The following is a 10,628-nucleotide window of genomic DNA, read 5'->3' as shown; positions in this document are numbered from 1 at the left end:
AATCGTGGGGATCATGGTCCGGCGAAGGTTCCCGCATGTTATGCGATTATTTGATGCTCCTCGCTACTGTCAGATACAGCGGCCTAATCCCCTGTCTGATAGCTCTGGATATCGAGTTAGAGCATCCGCATCGTACGAAATGGATAGCACAGTGTTCATTCATATTCTCACTCAATTCTGTGTTCTATGCATACTCTCCCATTGTCGTTTGGATTCATCGTTTTTATGCTTGTTTCCTCCTTGCAATATCCTCTCGGAATGTCCTCGCCAGAATCGCTAGAAAGATATCGTTCTTGGGGTCTTAGAGCCGCAAACGTCTCCGGCCTCGAATGCTCTTCATTCTTCTCTCGTCGAACATGAGATTAAACGATAGGTTGGTCGTGCATGTTTGTCCTGACGGTTATTTCTCCAGACTGTTCTTTCTTCCCACGGGCATGTCACATTCATCATCGTGAATGAAGGAAATAGAGGAGTCCGATGAAAATATGGCTTTTGTGGTGGGTAGATTTCCCCGTCAACCGATCAAAAAATACCCGAATGATTGAAGGAGACAAAAATTTTACTCGCGAAAAGTGCAAAACTTTCACTCCAAGTCTGTAACAAAAGTTTGCGCGCATGCTACCGATGGCGTTCCTCACGCAGCTGACAAGTAAACATTCTTTTTGAAAATGACAATCGCCTGGTTTGACATGCTTTTCTGAAAGTTTCCGAGCCCCGGAGCAACTGCGAGTCGTTTTTCCCTGCTGTCCTGCATTTCATACCCCTTTCCTGCAGGCTCCGAAACCCGGAAAAACACCATTCACATTGAAATCCGGGATATTTTTCTCGGATTTTGATGGAAATGTTTTTTCCCCAGGTTCCGAAGCCCGGAAAGACCCATTCCCATTGATATCCGAGCAAAATATCCCGGATTTCGATGTAAATGGTGTTTTTTCCGGGTTTCGGAGCCTGCAGGGAAGGGGTCTGAAATGCAGGACAGCAGGGAAAGACGACTCGGGGTTGCTCCGGGGTTCGGAAACTTTCAGAAAAGCATGTAAAACCTGGTGATTGTCACTTTCAAAAAAGAATGTCTACTTGTGAGGCTCCGAGCCGACTCATCCGGTTTCGCAGAATGTAATAGCGAGTCGATGGAGCGATAGCTCGCGAAACATGGCGATTCCGGGGGATCAAATGAATCACCCGAGGTGTGACCATCATGTACGCTCATGTGCCGCGGATGTGAGAATGAGCTCGACAGAGGTATTCATACATTCTTCGGAAGTGGAATGAGGTTCCCTTCAACGTGAATCCACTTCCGTTGAAATGCAATCAGTCTCTGCGACCCAAGAGTTGGTTCGATGACTCGATGAGCTACGCGGGAAGGCTCATCGGTCAGGGTGCGCGAAGGCCTTTCTGTTCCAGATTCGGAGGGTGCGAAAACGTTTTTTGCCAGCGAAATTTTTGTAAACCTCACTCGATCGGAATATTTTGGATCGGGCGTCGAAGGATTTGAGCTCCCGATACTACGCATCTTTTCCAGCAAGTTTCGGCGGCATCCATCGCTCCCCATCCAGCGTGGGTTGGGGAATCTCGATAGCGCGCATACTTTTCTTATACAGTGAGCCCCGTGAACGGCGACTTCCGAAAGATTCGTATGCTCTGAGAGCGGCGTTGAATTGCCCAACGTTTCACGAGGAAACACAGAAAACTCACATCAGTTCAGAGCATCGCATTTTTTCCTGCACAATACGATTGATTCGCGATTCCTTGGAGATAGCGGGTTTCCAAGATCCCCGATTGCGCCCCTTGACTGGCCACGACATAGATGAATGAAGTCGCTTCATCGCGTGCTTCGCATCAAGCCGACTAATGGTTGGGCTCAATGCGGACTGCCTCGTTTGTATTGTTTCTGGCTCACTCGAGGCTGCGCAAGCACAGCTGCATGGAGAATAAACCAAAAGAGTCGACGAGAGTTGCTCACTTTGGCGCCGACGAAATCTATTGAGCGCTTTGACTCAAAGTCTCTCTGCGAAGACCTTCCATCATTAAGGAATTCTTACGGCACGGCGCGAGTTCGGGAGTTTTGGAATCCTCGTGATCATTCCCCATGCTTCCGTTGAGATGCGTGATGCTGATGATCTTCTGGGGTGTCTCCGAGGCCGATGGTGAGCATTCATAATATATCGTTCATGAGAGCGAATTTCGAACTCTGGAATATATATTTTTCCCTGTGAGATCGTCTGAAGCATGGTGGTCCAAGTCTGGAGAGACCGACGACGACGGGAATGCTGGAAATCTCAATGGCGCCCGTGTGACAAATAAACAGCGAGTGTGACAGAATCGAAGGTTCGGATATCGAACTCCCTCGGAGAATGAGTTTCTGTGATATCGTCTCGTTTTCGAGGCTCAGCCTGGAGTCCAGAGGGAGTTCCCCACCCCCATCCCACCCGATACTCTTTTTACTGTGACTCAATTTAAACAGTTTGATTTTCAGTTCCATCGGTCGAGTGTTTGCAACCCGCGCCCGTCGCATGCGATGATGGAGAACTCCCCGGCTATTACTTCAATCAATCCTCGAGCGCCTGTCAATATACAGCGTACGCGTTGTGTTCGAATACAACGAATTCATTCGAGTTCCTAGAGCGGTGCGAGACCTCGTGTATAGGGCATTTGACCGAGCTGAGCAGGCGGATCTCAGAGAACGCTCATCATTTACATGAGAGCGATGAGCAAATTTCCTAGGAGCTCGATGCATCCGGATCGGTGAGACTACCGAAGATCACGAACCTACCGTCGACCCAGGAGACCGTGCCTGATGAGCTCCTGTAACCGCGCCGCAACGAGCATTGCGAGGGAAGGATTACTCCGGAATAGGGCTTACGGTTCATACCGAAGAAAGTAAATGGCAGAAAAAACGGGTTGTAACCTTCTGGGGAACGCGAGAAATTCTCGCTCTGATCTCTTCTCCAGTAATCTGTACGACAGTTCCCAAAGGAATTTATCAGTCTACAACACAGCTCCCGCTGGAAACGATCAGGCGTCGGAAAAAAAAGGAATAAAACTTCCGAGTACTGAGTACACGAATTGTCATAAGAGCAGGGGTGAAGCCAGGATTTTTTTTCTTGGGGACTCGTTGACGATTTCTGAACTTTGGCGTCGGAGTATCCGAAAGACTCCGGCGAGTCCGTCAGATATGTCAGGCTCCTCTCCCGACTGGTGACCGACATCTCGGAGTGACGGGGGTGTGAAGAGAGCGATTCGATCCCCGAATTGATGAAGTAAGTGAATCGTTTCAATGAGGCTAGGCTAGCGTGGTTGTGGAATCCTCGATCTGGAAGGAGGGCGATCTTCCGCGGGAAACTCACAATCCGTAGCGAAGAGGCAGTAATACTACCTATCTTAGTACCTCGGTAGCAGTTATACTACCGGAGTATGAACCTGACATTTTCAAGGGGGCCTCGGACGGGAAGGCCTTCGAGGGGAAACCTCCACATCGAATGAATTTATTGTTCTGAATCGGTTCACTTCGAAATGATCGAATCTCAATCTCACCTCAGGGGGCGTTCCCCCAAGAGTCTCACTACCGAATCCAATCGCGAGGTAGCACTGTACTCTCATAGCTTCAGGTACTTGGAGTGTTTCCGCGAGACATCAAGAGCGTCCCAGCCCTCAGTCAAGAGCGACGTATCATCCAACATCCGCTTAGGCTATACTTTTCACCTTCTCGGTTCTCGCTTTCTCAAAGGATAGATAATTGATAGAGAGTAACATCTTCGTGACCGAAATTCCACGATCCCCGCTGCATTCTCTTAGCAACGTCAATACCGAAATGAGCTCAGTCCCTCGGTTCCTTCGCGAGGCCGCGCATCTGTCCCGGATTCCTACTCAGTCAGTTCGCCTACGATAGCTCCCCTAACGGGCAAATTTCGCTCTCACGGGTATACCATGCTTCGGATTAATGATGACGCTGGGAACTTTCAATTCGGGCGTCGATTCGAAACCATCGCCGGGCTCGAGTCGAACTTCGGTGAGCATCTTAACAATGGCCATCTTGATTTCGAACAGAGAGAATCTCATGCCGATGCAGACTCGTGGTCCCAAACCGAAGGGCAGGAACTGAGCCTGGTGCAGAGGTCGCTCCCCATCCGCGGCGAATCTTTCAGGTCTGAACTCTTCCGGCTCATCCCAGTGCTCAGGACTGTGGTGTATGTGGTACACCGGGATCACCACGCTGCAGCCTTTCGGGAAGAATCGTCCATTGATCGTTATGTCCCGCGAGCAGTGCCTCGAAACGAATAAAATTATAGGCGGATAGACGCGAAGGCATTCGTCGATGAAATTCTGAAGAAATTTCAGAGAGTTCAGATCTTCATAGGAGAGTTCAGTTTTCCCGGGGAAGAGCTTCTCTACCTCGGCGACGATTCTCTCTTGCATGTCGGGTCTCGCGGCGAGAACCTGTGTGATGAAGGCCAACGCGGTCGCACTGGTTTCGAAGCCCGCTACCAGAAAGATGAACGAGTTCGCCATGAGTTCCCTGTCGTTTATTTTACCAGTGGTCTCCTGAGCATCGAGCAGAAGCTGCAGGATATCTGGCTGCTTCGGGACTTGACCTGCGCGACGTAATTTTATAGCGTAATCCAAGTTCTCCAAGATGGCCTTTATGATCCCGCCGGTCCCAAAGCTCCGGTAGAGGAAGCCGAAGACTGGTCCCAGAAACGGAAAGGCGTGCGCCAAATCAACAACGCCGTTCTCGGCCTGATCGAAGAATTCTTTCGTGTTTTTCCGGAGTCCGCCTTCGTTGCGCTGACAGTCGGTGTTCATGGCTAGAGCACAACGAGCGATTACGTCCAGAGTTAGACCTTGAGCTACGTGGTTCATGTCGAAAGTTTCACCGGTGGCGGCTTTCTCCTTCACGATGTCCACGAATATTGTGACGCACTCCTGGATGAGATCTTTCATCAACCGCATCTTCGCAGCACTGAACGAGGGAGTCATGACACTTCGAACAGATTTCCATTTTTCGCCTTTCAGAAACAGGATGGAACTCTTGAAGGGCTCCTCGTTCATTGCACCTTCGGGGCGATCCACGAATGAGGCAGCTTCCTGCGAGTATCGGGAAAAAAAAACTGAATTTCAGGAAGAACAGTCGTTGTTCAATGCCTGCAAGTTCGATACGGTGAGGAGATGCGCCTCATGTAAATTGAGACTTTTCCAGACGAACCTTCACGAGAACTTCTTTGATTGTATCGAGGTCGCTGCAAATGATCACGGGCTCGGCGCCGTTGTACATCCCGAAGTGGTCGCCATACTTGGCGATCCATTCGGAGAGTAGATGGACCCTATCTTTTTAAGTTGTAGATAATTGCCTGGAATGGAGGCGATAACGCGAATCAATATAGCTCCTCGCTCGGAGCGTGCAAGATATGGATGAAGCTCCTCCATCGAACTCACCGAACAGGAGATCAGGCTTTGGTCCATCGATTCCATGTTTCTTGAAGAACTGATGCTCAACGAAATGTCTCCTCAAGAGCCAGAGTCCCGAAAGCGTGGCTACGGACAAAAGCAGCACGCCGCTGAAGTGGCCGAGCACGAAAGTCGCGAGCTCCACGAAACCCATTCCTGTCGAAGTCCGAACTCAATTCTCCGTCTCACACTGCTGTTCCTGGGAAACCCTTATCGGTACGACGGGAATCATTTACGTCGAATTTTTCCCAGTATCTTTCCCTGTGGTGCCTGGAGATCTAACTCACGAGACCGGAGAGCGCACTCAGAGCAGCTGAGTCTCGTAACCCGCCGAAGACAAAGGAACTTTGATTTAGGACTCCAGAATCATGTATTCCACCGGCTCGGGTCTACGAACCATAAGAACTGCACCGAAGCAGAAAATACGATCCGCGTCAATGTCCACTCTATACTACTTTCACTCAGCTTGTGGCGCTCGTGGAAAGACAGCTGGATCGATTACTGCTGGTACCGACGGTGCTGCCGTAAACAAGGGGAAAGAGCCCACAGTACAGCAGGGGATCGCTCCGGACTGTGCGCTCACTCCTCCGGCACGGCGGCGGGAGTCAGCTGGCCGCTGTCAACCTTCGGTCCCGCTCAATCGGTTCCGCGCAAACATTTTGGATAAGATTGATCCGATTTGAGATCGCATCCCCGAAATCCGAGGAGGACCTATTCCTAGCTCGGAACAAAGGTCGACCGAGCGTGAAAGATGGCAGCAGTCCCCTCACGGGCGAGACGCGGGAACTTATCATGGAGAACTCGTCCATCGAGTGAGGGAGTGGGGAAAATGGACTCCAGACCAGGACGATTCCCTCGGCCTGCTCATAGTATTGTATCTCCAGCGTTAGGTGCTCCGTACCTCTCATCGTATCATTCAAACTATCATTGTCGGTGGAACGAGCGGTCGTTTAGCTCCAGTGTCGGCTCCGAACGGACGACGAGTACCCCGCAAGCCCAGAGCTCCAGGTGCTCGACTCGATGTGCATTTCCGACGCGACGCTGCTTCGGCGGGAGACGACTCGAGTCAGCTCCTCGATGTCGTCGATACATTGGGTGCTCACTGCTCGGCCTCGACCCAGCCGGGCAGGGTGCCATCATCGCCCGCCAAATCTCTCCGCGGCTCCACAAACCACAACTTCGTCTTCTGCATTCGGGGATTCCGGTGCCCTCCTGAAGACTGAAGACTCGGGGTTACTCGTACGAGAGGTTCGCGGCAGAGGGGTGTCCGGGGACAAGAGCGACATCGCTAGTTTAGAGGAGAAAACGAGTTCAACGGGTTGGTATAACAGTGTTTATTCCGCTCTTTTATCATAAACTAAATTTTCGCTAGAGTCATCTGAGCTTTTCGAAATAATCACTCTTCGCCTTAGTGTACCTGGAACGAGAAATTACAAATCGGTCCCGCGGCGGGGGACGAGACCAAGGCAGAACTCTTTTACGGGAGCCGTATCGCCCTCGAAGCAGCTAAATTCGGTCTTGTGCGGCGAACTGTTCCTTCGTTTTATCCGCAGATGCTTGGCCACACAGACCAAGTCAGGCTCGAAACCTCATATGTGATGATCGAGGAAGTGTTTGATGATGTCGTACACCGTGAAAGACGTGCCCGTCGCGAGGGGCCCTTTGATCCAATTCATGCTTAATCCCTTGTACAGTCCTCGGCGTAGGCCTTCGTGCTTTCTGATGTGCAGTATCGTCCCTCGGATGGTTTTGTATTTTTGACCTGCGGCGAAACCCGATGTCAGCTCGAACTAAGAGGCAGCGGGTGTCGATTGTAAGGACAGGGGTCATGCACTCACCCGTCAGTCTGGACGTTTGCATTCTCCTCCTCACAATATCGAGAGGATACGATGTGCTCTGACCCAAGAGACCGGCGATCGCTCCGAAAATTAGCCGTTCCATGGGATGTAATTGGCCTATTTCTTTCTCGCTGACTAGGTTGAGTTGAGTCGAACGATGACGTTTCAGGAACTCGTATGTAAAGAAACTCGTTCCTGCGTATGGGATCACCCCGAGTAACGAGGGCACGAAGCCTCGGTAGAGGGCTTGCGGTCCTTCGTTCTTCCATATCTTCAAGAAGACTTCACCTGTTGGATGGTGAGAGGAGCGTCAAATCTGAATCGGGATTGATCGAAATTCCGAATGGATATCTCAAGGAGAAACAGAAGAAATGCAAAGATTTCAAAAGGAGAGCTCCGGAGACTCACTCAGATTTTTGTACGTTTCGCAGCGAGAAACCGCCATTCGAGCTCTGGCTAGGTCCAACGGGTAGGTCACCGAAGCAGCTGTGACTCCTGCTAAGCTTCCTGTGGAGGAGAGCTTCCTGTGATTAAATTCTCAGCATCAATGCGCAGAAAATGTTCGCGAATAGCGTCCCCCGGGAGGAGTCGACGAAATCAGGAGAGTCATCGACTCATCAGGTCAGATGGATGGCCACAGCTCCTTCATTCCGATAGATCACTTACCCGCAATGAAACATGTGCCGTGCCTTTGTGCGCGCTGTTCGGTCGTCTCTACCTTGAGCAATATCTTGTATTGTTCATGGCAGGAATATTGCAGAGCTGCGTAGGGGATAACCCTGGCCATCGTAGCCGAGTTTCCGCGCCACCATGACGACAGCCCGTCTCTATGGTAGCTTTCTCCCAGAAACTTGAACGCCTTGCGTAGTGAATAAGGCTCATTTCGGACTGCGAAGGAGAAATTCTATGGATTAATTGCTTCTCAATGGGGGACGATGATATATATATATGAGAGACCACGGGTAAGCGGAAGAATCAAAATGATTTATTATTGCCCCTATAGATCATCCCCCTTTAGGGAAATCCATGCTGCTCATTCCGGGACAGCACTCACTCTGGAAGTTTATTTTGGTTCGGTCGAGTGGGGCGATAACTGTCTTGGCCACGGCCCCGGCTACCGCCCCCGCGCCCAAAGATGACATGATGGGGTACAAGGACGTGAAGGTGGTCTCATCCTCTGGAGTATTCTCTTTAGACGAGGCCAGTGATCTCAACTGAGGAATACGGAAGGGTTCAACTTTCTGTGTGACAATGGGGGGTGGCCCTGAAGGCATCACATCACAGCATTCTGAAGTCCTGAAAATCCACGGATGTAAACTTTGAAATTAAGCGAGGCTTATCCGATACAATCGACGCTTTCCTGTGATTCGGGGTGATAGTGTTCACTGGTTCGGCATCAATCCTTATCCATCGTCTCATTCTCAGATGGGAATCAGGTCCACAATCCTAAGGGGATTATTTCTCAGATCAAACTCCGTGAACGGATCGAGTAGCCTCCAAACACGACCAGATATGCTCCGTAACACCAGCTACGCCTCCGTTGTCCACGGACACCCAATCCGAGGGATCCTGGGGATATTTGAGTTATGACCCTCGATGACGAATCCAGATGAATGTGATTCGCATCCCGATTGTTTGTCAACAACATCCCGAAACATCGATGGATATTTGTCATTAACTCGCTTATCAGGAGACTTCCCCCGCGACTGTTTGGCAAACGCGATACAAGAGCGATAAGACTGGCGGAGCTCTACACACGTCTCTCGGTATTCAAGATTGCAAGTCACCACGATCATCTCCCTTAACCTTGTGCCAGAAATTACCTCTCGGCCGGCGAGGTGCTCGAACATCATGAATGAGCTCAGAGAACGGCATCTCTAATATTAGCACAACCCGTCATCCGACAGAACTGAACTTGTCGTCAGAGATCAGCCAGAACGGGAGACACGCATAGAGAAGTCTATATCGATGGAAGAATTCCAATGAGAGCGCGGAAGCGGACATGTCCCAATCGAACAGCTTGAGGAGCACCAGCGTTCGCAGCTTTCTCTACCTCCCATTCTGGTGATGGGCTTCTGGTCTCAGAAAACGCTCTGAAGCAAGAAATGGCACGACTGCAGAGGATCTGATCTTACATGAGCGCGTAGCGCCCAAGGCGGGTATTGCTCCAGGATTCCGTCGTACTCTAAGAAACTACATGAATGAGAGACGCACATTTTCGACCTCGAAGGGATGGAGATAGCACGGAAGCACTGCAACTCCACTGATCAGTCACATTTCCGAGAGAGTCTCGATAGTACAGTCGCTCCTCTCGGCACGAGTGCTGGGTTATGATTACCTGTCCACGATCCTGAGATCTATGTTTATGATAAAAGTTCGAGACATCTCTTTCCTAAGGACTCAGAGTCCCCTCGCCTAATGCTTCGCAATAAGAAGGGAGGGTGTTGTGCGCCGGAATTCTGCCTCAGAATCGCAGGAGGCTTCGATTTCGATCGGGGTCTCGACGGAGATTTGCTCGAAATTTCGACTCATGCCACGACTTGACGCGCAGTAGCTAACTCCCTCTACTCTGACAGTCTGTATATCGTGCTGGATCTGGAGAACGTCAGTAGACGACAATCTCGGCAATTAGCGCAAAACAAATCGAAGCTAACCTGCAGTTCTCTCAGCTAGAGCAGACAAACCCAGAGCACGAACGATCACTCGGAATTCACGCTCGCACCGATCTACGCACCTCCTCTCCCTCACTAACTGTTTGTAGCAGAGAGAGAGAGCACAAGTGCCGGATGACCTTTGTTGGACCAGCATTCGGTCGTGGTTGGACAGCGTTTGAATATTCCTTCTGATTTTCAGGAACGTGGGAGAAGCAAATGAGATGATGTTGAAGTCGTTGGGTTCCTCGCGAGGGGAGTCGCTGAACTCCAGAGCCTCTTGAATATCTTTCCTCGGGTAGGGTGACTGCGCGCCAAGGAGGAAGTCCCCCGTAACCGTGAAATCTCTATTTTTGTCAAGGAGAATATTAGAATACCCTGTCCTGCGGGCATGCGAGTCGGAGCCGCCAGAATGCTCCCTCGGAGGACGAACAGCTTCATTTCCAAGAGAAATTCCTGAGACCCCTACGCCTGTGCCTCCGGTAAACCCCCGCCCCTTGGTACCATGAGTATTGGAGGGGACGGATTTGATGAAATGATGACGGAGGATTCCACGAGCTATTCCCGCAGATTCCCGATCTCTATGTCCTTGAATCTCCATGCCGACTCTCAGCTGGCCCTTTGCCATCCCATCTCTCCGAGGCGCTCTTCTCCTGGAGCCAGGGGCGTTCACAGGATTTTTCGTGGGGGGGGGGGG

The 10,628-nt window shown here is 50.8% G+C and overlaps 2 protein-coding genes across 2 annotated transcripts; both read right to left on the bottom strand.

The window, feature by feature from the left end:
* Positions 1 to 3,891: 3,891 nt before the first annotated feature.
* LOC100908772 (cytochrome P450 3A29) lies at positions 3,892 to 5,596 on the bottom strand. Its single transcript, XM_029110469.1, is given in 4 exon segments — positions 3,892 to 5,082; positions 5,201 to 5,322; positions 5,325 to 5,345; positions 5,431 to 5,596. Coding segments are annotated over 4 exon segments (1,500 nt in total).
* Positions 5,597 to 6,769: 1,173 nt separating this feature from the next.
* On the bottom strand, positions 6,770 to 10,026 carry DPCoAC (dephosphocoenzyme A carrier). The gene is made up of 6 exons (XM_003739707.3): positions 9,935 to 10,026; positions 8,335 to 8,494; positions 7,947 to 8,168; positions 7,689 to 7,787; positions 7,281 to 7,568; positions 6,770 to 7,204 (listed from the first exon to the last, which is right to left on the bottom strand). Exons 2-6 carry the CDS (start codon positions 8,420 to 8,422, stop codon positions 7,032 to 7,034), a joined length of 870 nt encoding a protein of 289 aa, XP_003739755.1. The 5' UTR covers positions 8,423 to 8,494; positions 9,935 to 10,026; the 3' UTR covers positions 6,770 to 7,031.
* Between the last annotated feature and the right edge of the window lie 602 nt (positions 10,027 to 10,628).

The sequence above is a fragment of the Galendromus occidentalis genome, unplaced genomic scaffold, assembly GCF_000255335.2.
Source record: "Galendromus occidentalis unplaced genomic scaffold, Mocc_1.1 scf7180000076583, whole genome shotgun sequence".
Taxonomy (NCBI): Eukaryota; Metazoa; Arthropoda; class Arachnida; order Mesostigmata; family Phytoseiidae; genus Galendromus; species Galendromus occidentalis.
The sequence above is the reverse complement of the archived record's forward strand: the minus strand, read 5'-3'. Positions and strand labels throughout refer to the sequence as shown.

Excerpts from the sequence above, each read along its gene's own strand:
- DPCoAC (XM_003739707.3), bottom strand. The coding sequence starts at position 8,422 with ATGTCATCTTTGGGCGCGGGGGCGGTAGCCGGGGCCGTGGCCAAGACA. Across the intron at positions 8,169-8,334 it reads AACCAAAATAAACTTCCAGA|TCCGAAATGAGCCTTATTCA; the intron begins GTGAGTGCTGTC and ends TCTCCTTCGCAG. Across the intron at positions 7,788-7,946 it reads CGGCACATGTTTCATTGCGG|GAAGCTTAGCAGGAGTCACA; the intron begins GTAAGTGATCTA and ends TCTCCTCCACAG.